General features: G+C 31.6%; 1 protein-coding gene across 1 annotated transcript; it reads right to left on the bottom strand.

The window, feature by feature from the left end:
- Nucleotides 1–4,181: 4,181 nt before the first annotated feature.
- Nucleotides 4,182–18,030, bottom strand: LOC115880023 (uncharacterized protein KIAA1841 homolog). Its single transcript, XM_030897134.1, is given in 11 exon segments — nt 4,182–4,341; nt 4,426–4,454; nt 4,457–4,550; nt 6,577–6,687; nt 6,756–6,914; nt 8,659–8,926; nt 11,370–11,482; nt 11,568–11,667; nt 14,255–14,431; nt 17,515–17,674; nt 17,739–18,030. Coding segments are annotated over 11 exon segments (1,506 nt in total). The 5' UTR covers nt 17,874–18,030.
- Nucleotides 18,031–23,290: the final 5,260 nt, after the last annotated feature.

The raw sequence follows: 23,290 nt of genomic DNA, 5'->3' as shown, positions 1-23,290 counted from the left end.
TTCCTTCCATAACTAAAAACGTCAATCTACATATGTCTGTTCTAAGACCATAACCATTGGTTGTCAGCCAATCGCAGCAATCTACAAAATATCAACAATTTTGCCAGTGTTGAACAAGCAGCCGGGCCGGAGTCCTGTCAAAAAATTTTCGTTTCTTTTTCCGCTATTTTTGTGGAAATACTTATGCGGTAGTGATTGTTTTTATAAAATTATGTTTTTTTATTTAAAAATCAGAAGATGTCATTTCTGATTTACCGAAATATTTATTAATTTACATTATTTTGATTAATTTCTTGTCGAGTTTTTAACATATTACGGCGACCGGTCATTGTATTTGTTTCGCGTCGGTAGCGAGCGTCAAGTTTTTCGTGGCAACGCGATGGAATTTCTGCGCGCAGCGGACAGCATCTATCCAGGACTTGATACGGCGGATGCACTGTTGCCAACTTAGCAGTTTTCCCGCTAGATCTAGCGTTTTTTTTTTTTATTAAAAATACAATTTGACCAGACTAAAATATCAAAGTCATATGTAATTTAAGTTTTGGCTTTGTAGAGAAGTTATTTGTAGGGTTATACAGGAGAAAAATGGTATGTAAGCTACAGGATGGCGCTTTTCTTCTAGATTATATATGATACAGTATGTCTGTCCGTTCTCTAGCTACGGGGTATCCGTGAGGGAGGAAAACGATACTTTCTCTAAATTTTTTCGTAAAGAATTAGACGGCGACGTATCCCATCAATAAAAATTCAACTAATTTGGAAGTAGCCAATAAAATAAGTTGGCGGAGCGATTTGCGGTGACTTACTCGTCAAGTCGACGTATAAAATATATTGCTGTTTATTTAAATGTTTTTTGTCCGCATTCCTTTCATAGACACAGATCCAGCAGACGTACTGTAGTACTCTTGTTTAACTAAAAGACTCAATTTTATTTTAACTGTATCTATTTTAATTTTTTTAGTGTAAGTTTAATTATTATCAAAAGAGCGAATCATGGATATGTATACACATGAGTAAAAATGGTAATGAACTAAGTTCACACTGAATTAATTTTGCTAAAGCACCATAAAAAAGGTAATAACATATTATTTCGATGGCTAATTTTTGTTTTTATTATTTTGTTATTAATGTTTAATATAAATGTACTTCTATTGCTAAATTATTATCATTATTTACTACCGTTTGCGGAAAAAAACCTCATTGTTTCAAAATGAAACCTATATGTATATCAGGTTGGCTATACAAGGGTTGTTCACCACATACGACACGGAGTATTATTATTGTAGCTAAACGATTAGATGTTTACAAATTGTAATTTTTAGGTTCGTTGAAGGTTATTAGGCTACAATTTAAAATATTTCTACATAATGCAAGAGTGTCCCAAATAAATAAAAAATATCAAAGTTGTATTTTTTTTAAAATGGAGCACCCTGTATATTATTACTTTTAGTTCTACGATTGAAATAAAAGGTAAATTTGATTAGAGTTTACCGCATTTTAATCGTACCGGATCAGAAATATATTTAGGTTTTGTCAAAATACAGTAATAATTTTAATGCTTCATTTCTCCAGACGTATTTAAATTTTTAAAATTAAAATATTGTTCTGAAATTATTCTATTTACTAAATTTTGTGTTGCAATAATAAAACTTATACTACTTTATACAGAGTGTCTAAACATTTATTTTAAAATAGTTACTAGCTTTAAAAGCAGCAATAATTTTTAATTTATATTGAACACCCTGTATATTTTTATGAGAATCAGATGCGCAATTTAATTGTCTTATTCCATTTTTTTCCTATATCTTCAAGTTTTCGTAGAAAATGCATTTTTCTTATAATTTAGACCTCAGTTATCAATATACCCATGGAATATTGACATTTTAGTTTATTTTTAAAGATGCATTGTACATTTTAAAGAGTCCGATATAGTTCGTTTATTGCATTAAAAATAAAAAACTGTTTAAATTTTTTTTTTTTGATGAAAAATTTGACAGAGTTAATATGATTTCAATTATTCAAACTACATTAATTGACTTTTTGCGTTGATTGTTGATTAATAATAAAAACTATAAAAAAAAAAAAAAACTTAATTTTATTGTGTATTAGCCTTGTATATGATAGGCAATTAATGGTAAAAGTAACACCTTAAAATTGTATTACATTTTTTTGACGAATGCTTATTTATACTTAACAAAAGAGACGTTCATTTCATAACTTATTATTATATTGTTCTAGTTTCAAGAATCCCATTTATTTAGAATAATTTATTATCTAACACAGTTAAGTATGTAATTAATTAACCTTTGGACGGGAAATAATGAAGTAAGGTATATTTAACCTGTATACCTACTCTTTAAACATTTTTTAAATGGTTTTCTTTTGTATACCAATGGGTTAGTAACATTATCGTTTTTGGCCCATGTACATTTTGTACGATTTGTTTTACAATTATTTACGATTTATTTACAATTTTTTTTCAATTTTAATTAAGTTTGTTTATTGATCAGTTTTTATGTTGCAATAATAAAATATTATTGCAACATATCAACTGAATAATAAATAAACACAGTAAATATTTAGTATTAAAAACTTTGATACCCTTGTAGAAATGAAAAGCTTTAAAATTTTACTGCAATTTCCTTAAAAATTGAAAATATTTCAAAACGGCAAGGGTTTAAATGTGATAAACCTTAATCCAAATTCTATAATATTTTTTTTTCCATAGAAACTGAATTGCAGGAAACTAAAAATGAAAATACACAGGGGGTTTCATTTAAAAAATACAACTTTGATATTTTTATTTATTTGGAACCCTCTGTACCTTTTAAAAATATTTTTAAATTGTAGCTCTAATGGTCCTTCAACGAACCAAAGAACTTACAATTTGTAAAAATCTAATCGATTAGCTACTGTATTCCGTGTTGTATGTGATGAACAACCCTGTATGACTTGTTATGTGTTTTCATGGTAACCTCTATAAAATGTAATTATTCCATCGCTTTTTGTTTGTAAGATAAAAACTTTAATAATTTTTTCATCATTTTATACTACAATATCTGACACTACGTTTATACAGGGTTGCCCAGAAATAAGTGCAAAATTATTTTTAAGGGGTGGAATATCTCGATAAAGAAACATATTTTATCTTTATCGTTTATCAAATAAGTCAAAATAGCAGGTTATTTCACGTTAGTTAATTTCAAAAATTTTTTTTTAAAATTTGTGAACCACTGGATCTTTTCTGGATTTACTTTTTGTAAATTTAATCCTATATACCCTATCTTGTCATATTATCAAGAAATGATGTTTTTATGTTTTAACTGTATTATAATTAATTTAAAAAAATCCAAAAAATTTTCAAAAATTTCGAATTTTTGAATTTTTTTTCACTTGAAAAAAAAACCTTATAGGCGTGTTTCTTGGGATGAACTATATTACCAGTTAAAATACTTGCACTGATTTCCTGGGACTTCCCTGTATAACAAAAGACCTCCTTGATTTCTAACAATTAAGGAAACACCCCTCACAGTTGTTTGAATTTGTTTTTGAAATACCCTGTATAGATATTTTGTAACATAATGTTATAAAGTAATTGTTAACAGGGCTAAAATAAAAAAAAAACATTTTTATTGCTTTTCAGAGCACTTTAATGCATTAATATACAAAATAGAATTAATATAAATAGATAAAAATGTAAATTATATGTAACCAACAATAAATGTACAAAAATGTTACATTATAAATGGTACATAAAATTAACATTATGTTATAGTTAACGGATACAATTCAAAAGGTTTTAGTAGAACTAATATACTTTTTAATTTTTTATTTTTTGTAATAAATCATGTATTTTTTTATAGTCCTTAATTCCACAAAAAATAATATAATAGGCATTATAGAATATATTATTGTAAAATTCGCTCTTAACTTACATAATATATAAAATCATTCCTGAATTCAAGATGCTGGTTCTAAAATTTTACGAATATAAATATTATAGAAGGTTTTATGAATTTAGAAATTCAGAGTCTTTTTGCAAAATAAACAAAGGCTATATTGCAGTTACACGATGTGGCAAATGTTCATCATTGTGTCCAACGTTGGAAGGTGTTTCACACATCGTGTGGGACCGGCTTTAGCCAGGTCTAAGTGAAGCCTAACTGAGAATCAACCTTAATTTAATAAAAAGAACTTAAATTAACGGATAACCTGTAAGCTCGATCTCCACAGCAAGGGAAACGTCCAATAGGCAGAGGAGCTCTTTGAGCATCCAGAGTAAAAAACTGTGGCGTATCCGGATGATATCTGCACCAGCCAATTTGATTAACTTGAAAATATCTTATGAAGAAAAATTAATATAAATTAGTTTTTATACTAGATACAATTTCGTGGGTATGTAACTTTTTAAATATTAATGCATACCTCTTACAGACACTGCAGAATAGAAAATGACAGCCTCTCCCCATAATTTCCAATATACTTTTCTCCAGGTTTTAAGGGTTTGTTTTAATTCTAGAATATAAGCGTTTATATCCCATGATGAGTCTCTATGAAAGGAAAACATATATTCTAAAAATACATGATGTGGTATGATCGAAAAAAAATGGCGTCCAGTTGGCTTGGAAATGACGATCGATGACATTTCCCATATAATTTTACATATAAATGACAACGATCTTCATTTCATAGCCATCGCTGACGCCGTTTTTATTCGATCATACGGTATTATTGTATTTGAATACGCCAAATTTCTTATATTATTAATTACAATTGAATTTTTGGACTATAATACTAGCCCTGAATTTTTATGATTGACAATTAGAAGCATCTTAAATTTTCTTTGAATATATTTAATATACATACTTAGTACAAAACATAGTAACATATTTTATCTACAACCGCTTAGTTATAACGTTTTTACATCACTATTTTTTAGTATAGTCTGTGAAACGAATAACTTTGAATTTGACAGTTCCTGCGGTTTATTCTAGTGTTAATTTATTAGGTTAGCAACTCGCGGCCATGCTGACGCAATGCCGTCTCTAATAGAACAGCCTCGAACGAGATTTATGACGTCACGCTAGTTAGATAGGTACTACGGATTAATAAATATGTTAGAATATATGGAAAACATAATTATTCCTCGTATTTTTGGTTTTAAAAATGATATATTTATATGAAATATATAATATACAGTTAGTAAATACAATATATACCTATTTATAGTAATAAATATTTTGGCAAATAAACTAGAACCATGCAGCAAATCTGTTAGAATATACAAATAATGAATAGGTACATAAGATAATGGGTAAATGTAAAATATATTTTAAATTTTGGGGTTTGAAATTGATCTAATTTAAAAAACATCTACCATTCACTAATAGTGATGTATTATTATTTGCATTCATTAAAATTTATATGTATATTTTGGAAGTATCAATGTTCGAAAAATTATATTTGCAAATAATACAATATCATAGAAAAAAAGGGAGTCAGCGATGGATACGAAATAAAGATCGTCATTTTATATGTAAAATTATTCTAAAATGTTAGATTTTCTTGGGATTTAGGTTCGGGGAAAACGCTAATTAAGTTTTTATTTGGGTTTTCATTTTTTTTTGGTTAAAAAAAACGTTTCGGCTAACATTATAGTCTTTATCAGTGTTGTGTCATATGAAAAAAATAGTGTCGAATATAATCCAAAAAATTACTTAATTAAATTTATTAATCCGTAGTATCTAACTAGCGTGTTGTCATAAATATCGCTCCGAGGCTGTTCTATTAGAGACGGCATTGATCTGATATTTAGAAATGTCAAAAGCTGATGAAATTTTACTTTTGATAATTATGACATTTCGTGTTGATTTTGGCAAGAAGTGGAAGAACTGTCACTTGGTTTATTATTTTCCTTTTCTATTTCACGAAAGTAAAAAGAGTTACCTATCTGATTCGTTCAGGTACCCAATTTAAAGAATATCAGTAACTTTTTTGATAGAGGGATTTTATATTTGCCATGTTGGTAAAAAATAACTGTCAAAATTCAAAGTTATTCATTTTATAGACTATATTTCAGTTACATTATGAGATTCATAACACAACTAGTGGTCTTATGAATCTATAACACAACTAGTTGCTATAATAATGAAAAACAACTACGAACATCTAAATATATTAACTTTTCCGGCAATAATGATTCCGTGGCACGAACTGCGGCAACTTCTACATCTGAAGGGAGACTTTCGGAATCACTCATCGTAATTTTTAAAATGATTTTTCTGGGCAAAAAGTGCTCGCGTTTACTTGACAGGGCAAACTGACTTTTCAGAAAAAAATGTGACAAATGTCATAGTTAAAGGTGTTAAAGGTGGGCGACTAATAAACGAAAATTAAAACAGCATTTTCTTATTTTTCGGTTGTAGATAAAACGTTGTACATGACACGTGCGTTTAAACATGATTACAAAACTCGTGTGATTAGAACGACTCGGTCTACGACCTCGTCGTTCTAATTGTTCACACTCGTTGTTGTAATCATGTTCATAAACACACTTGTACTGTAAATAACTATTACCTGATATGTAAACTAATAATGGAACCATCAGGTTCAAGCCTCATACAAGAAGGTGTACAAGGTATTTTGGATGCTACGTTTGGATTTATCAGTTGGTAACACCTTTCACACCTAATAATGGATAAATATGTAAAATGTAATAAATGTTTGATTGATATTAATCTTATATAAGAACAAACCTGAATATCCTTGCTAATGAGCACCAATGTCCTCTAACGCTTTCAGGATCAGGTTCAGCCAGTGACTGAATTAGTTTTGCAAAAAAGTTTCGATTGGATTTTTATCTTTTTCTGTCTTTGATGGATCTGATTTCACTGTTCGTATACATTGCTGCCAACCTTTAAAAAATAAACGGTAGGTATCTAAGTCGGAGGACTTAAGGTGCGTCCAGACCTGATGACGAGACGAGAGCGAGACGAGCACGAGACATTCTAAATTCGCTAAGTGTGGACGGGTCTGTGGCCTCGCGAGACAACCTACGGAGCCTCTTTGCGATCCGTTCTCTGTCGGTTTTGCGACGGCCAATCAAAGAAAACTCGCGTCACAGTGTGGACGTGGTTTTGGTAGGCTCGCTCGACTGCGAGATATTAGCTCTGATTTGTGAATTTCGACTATTTAAAATTAAATAATCTTAAAATTTTTTAAACGGCACACCGTATATATTATAATTTTTTTTATAGAATTATGTCACTGATAATTTTTACCATACCGAAATCTAACATTTCTTTAAACAAATTGAACTACAAAATCTATTAATTTTAGGTAATATCATATACAAAAAAAGTTACCGAATTGTACGTAGAATCTAATAATAAAATAAAAAATAGGGTATTCCCATTAAAAATATATGTTATACCCGCAACACTTTTTTGAAGTACCCTGTATACTCTACAGTAATTTTAAAATGTGCTTCTTAACCTTCTCAAATAACTTTTCTATTTAACATTTCGTTCAAAAAAACTTATTTTGTAAAAGACGTAACAAATGAAGGGTTAAAGGAAAAACAAGCAAAAGGCAAAAAACAACCGACGATGAATATAATACGACGAACGACGAACCAAATACCATGTTAAAGATGCAAACATTTATTACTGTATGCGTTATTATTTGGCCATCTTTTGTTATATTCAATTACAATTTAATATGTGTTTGGGTTCCTTTCACTATGATCCAACTCGCTTGTCTCGTGGCAGACTTGCCTCAAAAAATGAATAGAAGATGTCTCGATCTCGTCTTGCTCTTGTCTCGCTCTTGCCTCGCTCTCGTCTCGTCAGGTCTGGACGCACCTTTAGATACCTTCTCGTGTACAGGGGCATAACTAGATTTGGCCTGCGGACTCGACCTGCGGATTTAGTCTTTAGGCCTGTGACGTATTGAAACTCTTGTATTTTGGTTTGCGGACTTTCGCCTGCCGTCTTAGTCTGCCGATTGGAATTTTGACCGATTAAATATTCTCGTTTGGCACAAAATTCGGCGTTTTATAGCAGTTGCACAAAAAAATGTGTGTGCACTATGTGCGCATATTTGAAGTGAAATTGATGATTGATAACAAGTAACTTCCTATATTGACCATAATAGTATATATTTATCAAACGTTCAGTAAATTCTAAACTATGGTAGGTAAGTGTTTGCAATTCCACTGGCCTTGTGTGGAGGTGGTGGTGGGTCAGCATAGTGGCCCGGCCGCGGCCGTGTTGCCGCTTTTCAACATGCCAGGTGTGACGTATTAAAAATAAAGTGCGGATTTTTATTCTGGGCTTTTTTGTTTTTATTTATTTTCTTAAGAACCACTTCAAATTTTTCGAAAGTGAGATAGCAGAAAATTCTAGAATTAATTGCTTTATTCAATTATGCTAATTCCAAAATATAGTGAAAGAGCCCATTATATATACAAAATTAGTTACAATATTATTTACTATAGGTTTGTTCCCACAAGCATCCAAACCGGGCAGAAACTTGTAAAATGTAGCTGATCACACCAAGTCATAGATATGTCGTATACAAAAAACATAGATTACTAATTCGGTTAACTATTTTAGACAGTTTTCTGATGCTGTGGGAATGAACCTAAGATTATCTAACCTTGTTAGAACCGTATCGTTCAGACAACTCAAATTAGCAGAACTTCTTAATATCTCATTCATGTGCTGATGGCAATATAAAAGGCAATCTTGTAAAAGAGGTTCCATTTGTAGGAATGCTGCCGATACTAAAATAGGAACAACGCACTGGGCATCCAGTTGAGGCCAATCTGCTTCGAGCACTGACTCTTTCTTAACCCACTGCATCAACCACTCAAATATGCCGATGTCACAGTGAACGGAAATATCCATGTCTTCCAGTTTCTGACCTTCGAAAAAAATTACATAACGTTAATTATAAAAAGGACTGATGCCAAACCAAGATTGCTCTTTTAGTGAGCTGTATATTATTACTGCAAAGTAATAAAATAATTGAATTTTGAGTTATTGGAAAAGTTTGCCACTTTTATACAGTTCATACCAAATAAACTTTTAGTCACGTGATTAAGCTTGACAGGCACAGCGTTGCCCACTTTTATTTATTTTCTTTTAATCAAAATATTTTAGGAAACAAAAATAATTTAATTATAAATATATAAACAGGTATTATTTACATCAACAAAACCCACATTCTTAACAGCACTTAAGGGACATAAAGGGCTATTAATAGTAAATAATATTCTAGTAATAATATTCTATTAAAGTTGCGATGATTTTTTTACGGCTTTTAAGCTATCTTGTGCATTTCGCACTAAAAGAGGTTCTAAAAAGAACAATGTTCGTCTACAAGGTCTGCTAGTAAACATTTTAAGCTTAAAGTATCACAACAGTATTTATTTAAACTAGAAACTCGTAATAGAAAACTAAAGTGCCAAAATGAATGACAATGTCAGGAAATAAATAAATAAATGCGGAAATTTGACATTTCTTACAACAGAGCTACCTCACCTGAATCCCCAGCGCGAATATGTCCATGGTTGGCAACAAAGTATTTAAAAATCGCACCCTTGATTACGTAACTAAAAGTTTAATTGGTATGAAATATATGTCGTAGTCTCATAGTGTATTCCGTCTTTTCATGAAGATCCTAGTCACTTAATGAAAAAAACTAAGCTAATAACATAACTAAACTCCTAACCTAACCGACGCTTTATGAAGTGACCTAGGATCTTCATGAAAAGACGAAATACACTATGAGACTACGATATATACACACATGGCCAAAATTATTGCATATATCGTTTAAAAATATACTGAAAGGAATTTAAAGAATCTTTTTTTATTCATAGCTTTGATAATCTGTAATAAACATTTTTTTGCTAAAACGGATATGGTAAACAATGTTTATCGTCCAGACCCTGTTCAGACCCAATATTATTACAAATTCTTGCACATTTCGATTTGTGGTCTCTTGGGTTTCAGAAGAAATTTGACCATTGTTTTGGTCTTAAAATGCCTAGAAATATTATTACACAGTTTAATAGAGTCAGAATAGTAACACTGTCTCAACAGGGCTACCGGCAAGTTACAATAGCTAAAATTGTAGGAGCTAACCAAAGCCATATTTCGCGAATATTAAAAAAAATCAAGGAGACAAACGAGGTTACAGACACAGACCGGCCTGGACGAGGCAGAAAGAGAGTTACTCAGTTACTACTGCTGTGCAAGGCCGTCAAATATCCCTAATGGCACGACGTAATCCCCTGCTTTCTAGTACTGCTATTAAAAACGAGTTAGCTCGCCTTGAAGGAGTAAATGTTTCAAGAAAGGTCATAGCAAGAAGACTCCATGACAGAGGATTACATTTAAGGAGGCCTCTACGTGTTCCGAAGCTTTATTTACAGCACAAAATTATGCGACTACAATGGGCTGAGGATATAGCAAATGGACCTAATTGGACCGTCATGTTTAGTGATGAAACGAGAATAGGCCTAGTGTCAGACTCGCGACGAACTTTGGTCTGGAAAGCATCTGGAAGACGAGCACGCTTGAATGCAGCTCAACCCCGTGCCCCGTTTCAAGGGGGCAGCATTATGGTATGGGCAGGTATAATACACGGAGCTCGAACTCCTCTTGTTTTTATTGATGGCACAATGACAGGTGCCTCATATCTTAGAGACGTTTTAGAGCCTATTGTGCCTTCATTTCGAGAGGCAGTGGGGGATGAATTTGTTTACATGGACGATGATGCTCCTCCCCATCGCACTTTAGCGGTTCGCGAATTTTGTGAGGAAGAGGGTATAAGAAAACTGTGGTGGCCACCGATGTCTCCAGGTATGAATGTGATTGAGCATGCTTTGGACATGTAAAACGCCATATTGCCAACCGGAATAACCCCCCCCATTACCTTAAATGAATTGAAAATTGCTCCGCGCGAAACATGGGAAGCCATTCCATCATCTGCAAATTCAGACATCTTCTGGACAACTTAATTGAGAGCATGCCACGTCGTCTCACAGCTTGCATTGAGGCTCGAAGAGGCAATACAGACTATTAGTTGTGAGAAATAATTAAAATTGTTTTCAATATTTTCTGTTTAAAATGAAATTTGTTTTTGTTGATTTTCACTCATTATGAAATAAAATTGTAATAACAGCCTAGTTGCACTTAGATTTTTAATTTTATATTGGTGTCGTGTAGTAAGCCAATATGTCCAAAAAAAAAGAATCCGATGTCCAAAATAAAATAAAAATATCGTTATATGTAATAATTTTGGCTATGTGTGTATGTAGGCATTATCTTATTATTTTATCCAAAAATTAAATATCTTACCTAATGTAACTTCTGCGAAATATCCCATTTTCTCCACCAAAAGTTTCTGGTTACATATGAAAGTTTTTTTCATGCTCTTTACTTCATCACAAACGTGAATTTCCACTTCAGAACTAAAAATATACATATTTTTTAATAGTTACCATACAACGGACAAATATCATGTGATTTACTACTCCCTAATCTCTGACTTCTTACTCTGTTAAAATCAGTCCAGTTTTGGTCGATGACTCACTAGATCTTCTAATAAGTTTTTCATTTGTCGAGTTTAAGTTTTGGATTTTTGGATTTGGTTTTTCTGTAAATACAGTACTAATTTACTATAATTCTCATATTTGACGAATTTAAGAACAGGTAACTAAATAAGGTCGCAGATGTGAGGAGCAGATCTTCTAGACCAGTGTGTTTCAATCTTTTTTGATTTCGCGACCCCTTTACAGGTTGAAATATTCTGGCGACCCCCTGTGTCATAGAAAGCCAAAAAAATTATTTAATTAAATGACTAAAAACATACGTTAGTTAATTATTTTTTTCCTATTTTGGTACATTTATTGTAGTATTTGTGCACTTTGAAGCAGATACAAAGATTGCAAAGCAGTTCCTGCAAACACTACTAGCCAGTGTTTATACAATATGTTTTTAGAAAGTACTACGATATTGACTGAAAAAAATGTATCGCTATTTGTAGCGATGGCGCTAAACACAGGCTGTAGCTGCTAAGGTAGTACCTTCTGATTTAAATGACGTGCTCAAGGAGGTAATAAAAATTGTGAATTCTATCAAAGGTAAAGCTTTCCAAACCCGGCTATTCAGAATCATTTGTGAAGATATGGGCTCGCTTCTTCAAAATCTCCTTTATCACACAAAGGTCAGGTGGCAAAGGAAAGGTATTGACAAGCTGACCCTATTTGACTCTTGAAATTAGCATTTTTGGCAGATATTTTTAGCCACCTTAACAATTTGAACAAGAACCTTCAAGGAAGAGAAGATGATATTTTAACAGCGAAAGATAAAGTAGAAGCATTTCACGCAAACTTCGTTTGTGGTCAACCTCTCTGCAAAACAAAACGTTCGAATCTTTTCCATGTGTTCAGAAGATTATTGAAGATAATACAACAGACCAAAGTTTTGCAGTATCAGCTCACATTCCTTGCATGATACAGAGCTTGCATAATTTGCAAGAGAAACTTTTGGCATGCTTTCCAGACTTGCACTCTGAAGCTGACAATGGGCGTAGATGGATTTTAAACGCTTTTTTGGACAAATCAATAGATCTGGCTGATGTCACCACAAAAATGAAAGAATGTTTTCTAGATTTAGCCCCTGATGTCATGCTTAAAATGGAATTTTATTCACAAAATGTCGACGTATTTTGGATAAAAAGAAAACACGAATATCCAGAGCTGGCAAGGGAAGCCTCTTAAATTATTAGTGCCATTCGCCACTTCATACTTGTGTCAAACTAAAAAGAGAAATAGACTGCAATTAGAAAACGATTTGACTATTAACGTTTCAAAAATAGCACCACAATTTGATAAGCTTTTGAAAAATAAACAAGCACATCCTTCTCACTAAAATTGTGTTTTTGTTATGTAAGAACCTCGACTTTTTCTTTAAGCCGGCGACTCCCCGAGTAAGATTGAAAAACACTACAGATTGAAAAACACTGTTCTAGACCATTAAAATTCACTCTTCCTCAAACATATCGATATTACCTTGTGCCCTACTTTGAAAACTTGGTAAGTTCAATTTTTGGTAAAATAGTATAGGCTTGGTGCATTTCAGTTAATTTTAAAAATTCCGACCGCAGCGCTGGATACGGCAGAAATTAGAAGTTTTTGCTCTGTATTTCACGCAGTTCCGATGTGGATCGCATTGAAATAATATTAAAATCGTCGTTTTCTCATAAGCAAAGAATATACCTAGCTAGAAAAAGAATGGACTCTGCCATACTGAAAAATGGTCCTACAGAAGTGGCTCCATCTATTGAGTGGGGCTTGTCTTAAATGGATCGAAGCGCGGGCTTTTTAAATGAGCGTTTTTGTTGAATTTTACTCTAAAATAATTAAATTTGATTATTAATTCTTATTTTTTACACAGATTCAACAATACTAATAACAAGTATGTCATAAGCTTTTAATAAAAAAATTAAATTCAAAAAGTCATTATTTGACAGACCAATCAACTTTTAATTTTGACAGTGACGTTAAGCGATAACTAAATAAACAAAATACAATCTTATCATAGATAAAGGAAATAAATTTAGATTGTGATATGCACAATGGGTCGCATACGTTGTACGGGATATTGCGCTGCTTTAGCGGTTTCTAAGAACAACCGCAAACAAGAACAGAAAGAATTTTCTCTTGTCCAGGTCATAATCTTGCAAAATTATAAAATCTTTCAAAATTTAAACCGCCCGCATTCAAAAAATGCCGAAAAGTGTTTAAAGCATCCATTTTCGTTAATATTATTATTTATTACTATCTTGTAAGTTTAATTTAAATTTTATTTACTCAAACCCCTGATATTTGTGACAAAGTGGCATTAAAAAAACTTAAGCTGTTTAAACTGTGAACTGCAAAAACCATCGTGGCATAACGTCGGTTTCCAATGTTCCATAGGTATTTCATACATGTTCAAGCTTCTTATATGCAACATACTGTGTTTTATTTAAAAAATGAAAAGAAAATAATAACAAATTTGAATAAATGATACATTTGGCGACATAATTCCGGAAAAAGCCGAAATTTTTGCTCCGAAATTATCAAAAGCTTTGGGTCGCCACCGTTGTAAGAATAGCGCCAAATAGTATTTATACAATGTCCTTATGGGCACTTTCCAATCTAAACTTGTTTTATTTATCTATGAATCTTATTCATTACCATTATTTTTAATAGAAGCACACGAATAACTTCTATGAATTCTTCCACTGGGATTTTGTGTTAAATATGGCAAAACGGAATCCAATAAGCCTTCTGATAAAACTTCACTCAATTTTTTCTTCAGAACATCGGAGTCTTGGTTTAAGTTTTGTATCGAATTCTTTCGTTTAGGTTGATCTAAAATAAGCATAGATTAATTTAGTTTCCCCACATAACTATAGGTATACCGAGTGGTGCGCGTCGTTGCGAAAATAGGAAACCCCAGTTTAACCCTTTATAGGTTGATGGTCGCTAAATCGACCACTTTAATTTAACCAACTAATCAGTCGCGTGGAAGTGTATTTATTATCGCCCAGTTTGTTTGCTATGCTCGGGTAATATTTTCTAAAATGGAAGAAAAAAGATTAAACGGCTCAGCCCTCAACAACTCGTAACCGTATACACCAGTGTACACCAGTGCAGACACGCACACTCACACACTCATACAACCAGACCTACACTAGTGCACACTGATGTAACTGCTTTCAGGCTTCATAAGTACGGTAAGGAATCAGGAAGCGAAGAAACCGATCCCAAAACACAAAAAAACAGGAAGCAAACGATGCAACGAGGCACCGTGTGCAACCCAGGAGATGGAAAAAAAATTGATGAAGAAACGAAAATAAAAGATGGAAAATAAAAGGAGCAAACGGGAGCCTAAAGCCCCAATTTGCAGCCAAGAACCAGAGTCGTCCAGGATTATGGGCTTCGTCCAGAACAGCCGCGGAGGTAGCCAACAGCAACCCGCCGCAATACCCTTAGCCGTGGTACCAATATGAAAAAGAAAGAAATAGTGAGGAAAATGTATAAAAAAGAAGAAAAAAGATTAAACGGCTCAGCCCTCAACAATTCGTAACCGTATACACCAGTGTACACCAGTGCGGACACACACACTCGCACACTCATATAACCAGACCTACACTAGTGCACACTGATGTAACTGCCTTCAGGTTTCATCAGTACGGTAAGGAATTAGGAAGCGAAGAAACCGATCCCAAAACACAAAAAAACCAGGAAGCAAACGATGCAACGAGGCATCGTGTGCAACCCAGGAGATGGAAAAAAATTGATGAAGAAACGAAAATAAAAGATGGAAAATAAAAGTAGCAAACGGGAAAATAAAAGGAGCTATCTACGCGGCTGTTCTGGACGAAGCCCATAATCCTGGGCGACTCTGGTTCTTGGCTGCAAATTGGGGCTTTAGGCTCCCGTTTGCTCCTTTTATTTTCCATTTTTTATTTTCGTTTCTTCATCAATTTTTTTCCATCTCCTGGGTTGCACACGGTGCCTCGTTGCATCGTTTGCTTCCTGTTTTTTTTGTGTGTTTGGGATCGGTTTCTTCGCTTCCTGATTCCTTACCGTACTGATGAAGCCTGAAGGCAGTTACATCAGTGTGCACTAGTGTAGGTCTGGTTGTATGAGTGTGCGAGTGTGCGTGTCTGCACTGGTGTATACTGGTGTATACGGTTACGAGTTGTTGAGGGCTGAGCCGTTTAATCTTGTCTCTTCTTTTTTATACATTTCCCTCACTATTTCTTTCTTTTTCATTTTCTAAAATATTACCCGACAAACATTAAACATATCCTATATATTTTCGATCATTTCTCAAAGGATGCGAGTTTCTCGAAAAACAAAATTTGATTTACTTGATATGGGCATATTTTTGAGTAGAGAGCTAACAGAGTTAATCAAAATGAACTAACCCTTTTTTCTTACATTGGATGATACATAGTTTATACATTAGGTCACTACATATTATCTATTTGCTTTAACAGTCTCTGGTTGAAAAATCGACCCCCCCCCCCTACTCTACTCCCTTATTTGTTAACTTTTTGAAAAATGTTATTAAGAAGATATGTTCTCTTTGTATTAGTTTATACATTTTTGATGTCAATTTGATCAAACTAGAAAATAATTAGTACTGCTCTATAAAGGGTTATGGTAAGTTGGCATTTGCCTAGTTTTGCCTTCTTAACTTAGTTAAAATCGGTTTGTTCTGTATTGTTCAAATTTGGCATGTGTATTTAGCATGTGGAACTTAAAAAAAAATTATTAGTGACTTCTGACTTCGCTATAAATCCGACAGATGAGTCAATATACAGGGTGGTCCGAATTATACTCCGGAAACTTTAGCATACTTTATGCTGCAGATAAAAATAAGAAAAAAAGTTCATATAGATGTATGTCCTAAAATGCTTGGTTTTGGAGATACAAGGTGTAGAAGTTTCATTTTTATTTTGATTTTTTCGAAATAATTTTTAAGTAACGTCAATAGTTGGATGAAAATTGGTGTCTGGGAGATTTTTCACATGAAAATTTATCATGATTTTGATGTCAATATGACTCCTATTTGTAGATGGCGCCAGCTACATGTGTTTTAACTGTTTTCAACAGTAACTTTTCGTCTGTATCTATATAAAACTACTGAGTGAAAAAATATACATTTCCGTGACTTTTTAAAAAATGTCTCTTGGTAAAAATCGCTACGAGCAACCGTTCTCAAGATATTTAGACCAATATTAATCAATACGTGTGATTATTGACAAAAAATAAACACGTTGAGTAGATAGTTATTTGAGTGAAATAATAAATTTGGGAAATTTTTATTTTTTTAAATTAAGCATAATTTTTTTTGCGAAAAAATGATGATAAAACAGTTTCTGTTGAACTTTTGGCACAAAAACATTTCAAATTTATAATTTCAGTCTAATAATTATTTAGTAAACATGTCTAATTCATGTCAATGTTGACAGGTATTGATAATTTCAATTCAAAATATCTCAAGAAGCATTCCGCGTAGCGATTTTTACCAAGAGACCCATTTAACGTAAAAAACACCGTAAATTCATATTTTTTTACTCAGTAGTTTTATACAGGCACGGACGAAAAGTTGTTACTCTTCAAACCATATTGACATCAAAATCAAATTTCTCATGTCAAAAAACTCCCAGACAGCAATTTTCATCTAAATATTGACGTTACTTCAGAAATTATTTGGAAAAAGTCGAAATAAAAATGAAACTTCTACAGCCGGTATCTCCGAAACTTAGCAGGGCATACATTTATACGAATTGTTACACATATTTTTTTCTGCAGAATATGCTGCCGAAGTTTCTGAAATATAGTTCGGACCACCCTGTATATTTGGACGTTTCAAAATTTGTACTGGGGTTCCTGTATTTCCAACGACGATGCACTACCCGGTATAATAAAAATTTCACCTTTTTTCTCATCTGCTGACTTCTTTAGAATCGTACTCTCGGAAGTTTGGGCCGAAATACTTTTACATTTTTTATTCAGTTCAGCTTCCTTCACTTTCAACCAGTTTACCGCTTCAACCATACCATCTTGCATCAGTATACCTTCTATTGAATCTTGAACCTATGGAATTTAAATTCAAATTATTAAAGCTTTCAGTTTATTCAATTTAAATACAAAATTTTACCTGATACGCTGTTTTCAAAAAGTTTAAAAATTCGCTTATGGAAATTTGAGATGTCTGATTTTCGTATTTCTTGTGCATCATATTTATCGCACATATTTCGTTATTATATACATTTTCTTCTTTTAGATTCTCCATTTGTGTCGGAATAATGTTATAGAAATGTATAAACTTACAAATATGAGGTTGGGAACTAGGATATTGATCAAACAATTACCACTGTTGAACAGTTTCAAACAACATAAAAATATTTCGTGTAATTTTAAGAAAATCCAAAAAATATCAATCACTGTCAAGTTTGATTGAATCAAATAATTATACCGAAAATCCCCAAATAAATTATATTATACCGGGTTGTAACAAAATCGTTGTTACCGAGGTAACAAAATGGCGCCGCGCGCTTAATGTTTTGATTTTTATCCAATAATTTTGAAAGGACGTACGACGTATATAAAGAATGTTCCAATATTCCGTGGACATAGAACTACTACGTATTCTTGGAATCAAAATAAATTCATTCGACACAATTTATCTCTATACAAAAGTGCTGCATTTGTCAGCTAGAGAATCAAAAAAAATAAACACATTTTTTCAAATATTTAAGAACCGTTATTCCAATTTGAATGAGATTTTGGGTGTCTATGTTTTGCTAAGTGCTTTAACATTTGACATACACAAAAATGAAGAAAAAATACAGAAAGGGTGAAAACTACCCCCATATCTACATAAATTTTAGTATAAAAATTTTCTAACTATACAGGGTGTCCCAGAAATAAGTGCAAATATTTTAAGGGATGGTAGATCTCGATAAAAGAAACATGTTCTTTTTATCGCTTTTCAGATAAGTCTAAAATAACGGAGTTATTTTACTTTGAAAATTTCCAAAAAAAATGATTTTTTGCTAAAATTTTGAGAACCACTGGATCTTTTCTGGATTTTCTTACTTGTAAATTTAATCTAATACCTATATGTTGCCATATTATCAAGAAGTTATGTTTTTTAACTAAAAAAAAATTTATTTTCAATTTTTTTTTCGCGAAAAAAACCTCATAATTATTTTTCAAGGGTCGAAATATATTACCCCTAAAAATATTTCCATTTATTTAAAATTCACTCTGTATAGTTCTTTGTTGACGATTCCATATACAGTATGTCCCCAGATATTCTTTACAAGAGGAAAGCCTTTTTTATTGTCGGTATTTTGGGAAAAAATGCATTCTTCATAAAAATTTTGCTTGTTCTAAAATGGTCAATTCTGTTTATATTTTTCCAAATTTCCATACCGTTTTCGGGATAATTAAAAAAAAACATGAAAATATGGTTGAATTTTGTTCCTAAAGAAGTCCTAAAAATCAAAACGCGTTTCCATAGTATTATACTATCGTTTTCTGGACTTCTTTTTGTTTTTTTTTTGTGCATCTAAATTTAATGAACTACAATGTTGACTAGGTTTCAGAACCGAAATTGCGGTACCGAAAGTACCGGGTATTCCTGGTTCTTTTGAGACATCAGAGAACCGGGACTCGAAATTATTAATTCCCGGTTCTTTCGGTACTTTCGGGACTCGGTAACATTATTTAAAAAATGTTTTTTAACTAAAAACTAAAAAAAAATCCAAAAAATTTTTCAAAAAATTTCGAATTTTCAAATTTTTTATTCGCGAAAATAACCTCATAGGTGTGTTTGTGGGGTTGAACTATACTCCCAGTTAAAATATTTGCACTTATTTCTGGGACACCCTGTATAAGTATAAACAAACATTCTTAAAAATTGTTGAATTTTTTTGGACCACAGTTGTATTTTGAATTATTTTACTTTGCAATTATACAATTAATTAAAATTAAACCAGCTGGAGAAGAAAGATATTATGCTTTATTATATTTTCTATACAATTTAAAATATAATAAATTATTGTGTCTTTTCTCTCCAGCTTGTTTAATTTTAATTAAGTAACATTAAAAAACTTTAACTCTTATTTTCTCCATAATTATCTTCTAGGGCTTGATCCAGTTCTCTTCGGAACTCATCATATATTAATAAATGAAATGTACGTATATACTGCTGAAATCTACATAAACACTACCCAAATTGCAGTAAAAGTCGCCTGTTTTATATAAAATTCACTAGAAATTACGTTACTGCATCAAAATCCATGTTATCCACTTATATTTTCTTTTTATTATCATTATTGTTGCATATCCCGCATTTTTTCATAGGCTTTTTACACATATGTACCGTATGATCAAAAAAATACGGCGTCCAGTTGGCTTGAAAATGATGATCGATGACATTCACAATATAATTTTACATATAAAATGACAAACGATCTGACACCGTTTTTTTTGTATAATATTACTAATTACTACTGGCGCTTTATCCGTTTCAAATGCTGACCTAATTTTAATAAAATAGCATATCTAATAAAGCAAGTTATGGTGCAAATATCTTGCTGTAGCAAAACCTGCAATATGCATCATAGGTCAGCAACAAAACCCGCCTTATCCGAATTATTTTTGTGTATTTTCTCTTTAAAAATTAAATATTAATTTTTATTTCTAAAAAAAACGAGATACAAAACAATGATTCCACTCAATAGACATATTTTTTGTAAAATTAAGGCTTCAAATATTCGCTAAAACAGTTTTGCGTAATATCAAAACAACGTTTTGCAACTTGACGCCTCATATTTATGAAAGAAAATTATTAAGTCGAATAATACAACCAATTTTTCCATAAAAAGCCCTTTTATTACCTATTTTAAAAACATTTACCTTACGATACAATACTTTCGTTAAAACTTCCTTCCATAACTAAAAACGTCAATCACATATGTCTGTTATAAGACCATAACCATTGGTAATAATTATTAGCCAATCGCAACAATCTACAAAATATCAACAATTTTGCCAGTGTTGAACAAGCAGCCGGGGCGGAGTCCTGTCAAAAAATTTTTCGTTTCTTTTTTCCGATATTTTTGTGGAAATACTTATGTGGTAGTGATTGTTTTTATAAAATTATGTTCCCGGGAGTCTGTTAAGTCTATTAAAAGGGTAAGTTTACCGAAATATTTATTAATTTACATTATTTTGATTAATTTCTTGTCGAGTTTTTAACATATTACGGCGACCGGTCATTGTATTTGTTTCGCGTCGGTAGCGAGCGTCAGGTTTTTCATGGCAACGCGATGGAATTTCTGCGCGCAGCGGACAGCATCTATCCAGGACTTGATAACGGCGGATGCACTGTTGCCAACTTAGCAGTTTTTCCGCTAGATCTAGCGGGTTTTTTTCAGTGTAGCCAGTTTAGCGGGAAAACGTCGCTAAAAAATTATCGATTACACTAAAATATCAAAGTCATATGTAATTTAAGTTTTGGCTTTGTAGGGAAGTTATTTGTATGGTTATACAGGAGAAAAATGGTATGTAAGCTACAGGATGGCACTTTTCTTCTAGATTATATAAGATAGTACTCTTGTTTAACTAACACTCAATTTTATTTTAACTGTATCTATTTTATTTTTTTTAGTGTAAGTTTAATTATTATCAAAGAGCGAATCATGGATATGGATACACATGAGTAAAAATGGTAATGAACTAAGTTCACACTGAATTAATTTTGCTAAAGCACCATAAAAAAGGTAATAACATATTATTTCGATATTAATTTTTGTTTTTTATTATTTTTGTTGATAATGTTTAATATAAATGTGCTTCTATTGCTAAATTATTATCATTATTTACTACCGTTTACGGAAAAAAACCTCCATTGTTTCCAAAATGGCTTTATATGTATATCAGGTTGTATACAGGGTTGTTCACCACATTCGACACGGAGTATTATTGTAGCTAAACGATTAGATGTTTGCAAATTGTAATTTTTGGGTTCGTTGAAGGATTATTAGAGCTACAATTTAAAAATATTTCTACATAATACAGAGTGTCCCAAATAAATAAAAAATATCAAAGTTGTATTTTTTTAAATGGAGCACCCTGTATATTATTACTTTTTAGTTTCTACGATTAAAATAAAGGTAAATTTGATTAAGGTTTACCGCATTTTAATCGTACCGGTTTCGAAATATTTAGGTTTTTGTCAAAATACAGTCATGTTAATGCTTCATTTCTCCAGACGTATTTAAATTTTTAAAACCAAATATTGTTCTGAAGTATTTCTATTTACTAAATTTTGTGTTGCAATAATAAAACTTATACTACTTTATACAGAGTGTCTAAACATTTATTTTAAATAGTTACTAGCTTTAAACGGCAATAATTTTTTAATTTAAATTGAACACCCTGTATATTTTATGAGAATCAGATGCACAATTTAATTGTCTTATTCCATTTTTTATCTATATCTTCAAGTTTTCGTAGAAAATGCATTTTCTTATAATTTAGACCTCAGTTATCAATATACCTATGGAATATTGACATTTTAGATTATTTTTTAAAGATAACACATTTTTAAAGAGTCGATAGAGTTCGTTTATTTCATTAAAAAAAAAACTGTTTAAATGTTTGTTAAAGGGGACCAGTTAATATGATTTCAGTATTCAAACTACATTAATTGAATTTTTGCGTTGATTAATAATTATTGCTTCAAATACTAAAAAACTTAATTTTATTGTGTATTAGCCTTGTATATGATAGGCAGTGTGGTAAAAAGTAACACCTTAAAAATTTTATTTCATTTTTTGACGAATGCTTATTTATAACAACAGAGACGTTCATTTTCATAACTTATTATTATATTGATTTCTGATTCAAATCCACATTTATTTAGAATAATTTATTATCTAACACAGTTGGGTATGTAATTAATTAATATTTGGACGGAAATAATGATGGTATATTTAACCTGTATACCTACTCTTTTACAAAGATTTAAATAGTTTTCTTTTTGTATACCAATGGGTTAGTAACATTATCGTTTTTGGCTCATGTACATTTTGTACATTTGTTTACAATTGTTACGATTTGTTACAATTTTTAGACTTATAGACAGTCTGTATGAGGTAGTATGTTGCAATAATAAAAATATTATTGCAACATAATAACGGACCAATAAATAAACTTCAGTAAATATTTAGTATTAAAAACTTTGATACCCTTGGAGAAATGAAAAGCTTTAAAATTTTTACTGCAATTTCGCAAAATTGAAAATATTTCAAAAACGGCAAGGTTTAAATGTGATAAACCTTAATCAAATTTACCTGTATTTTTTTCATAGAAACTGGTAGAAACTAAAAATGAAAATACACAGGGGGTTTCATTTAAAAAAATACAACTTTGATATTTTTTATTTATTTGGGACACTCCGTATCTTGTAAAAATATTTTTAAACTATAGCTCTAATAGTCCGTCAACGAACCCGAAACTTACAATTTGTAAAAATCTAATCGATTAGCTACTGTATTCCGTGTTGTATGTGATGAACAACCCTGTATGACTTGTTATGTGTTGGTAACATCTATAAAATGTAATTATTCCATAAGTTTTTAAGATAAAAACTTATGGAATAATTACATTTTATAGATGTAATAATTTTTTCATCAT

Source organism: Sitophilus oryzae, unplaced genomic scaffold, assembly GCF_002938485.1.
Source record: "Sitophilus oryzae breed Bouriz unplaced genomic scaffold, Soryzae_2.0 scaffold_1604_pilon_pilon, whole genome shotgun sequence".
Lineage (NCBI taxonomy): Eukaryota > Metazoa > Arthropoda > Insecta > Coleoptera > Curculionidae > Sitophilus > Sitophilus oryzae.
The sequence above is the reverse complement of the archived record's forward strand: the minus strand, read 5'-3'. Positions and strand labels throughout refer to the sequence as shown.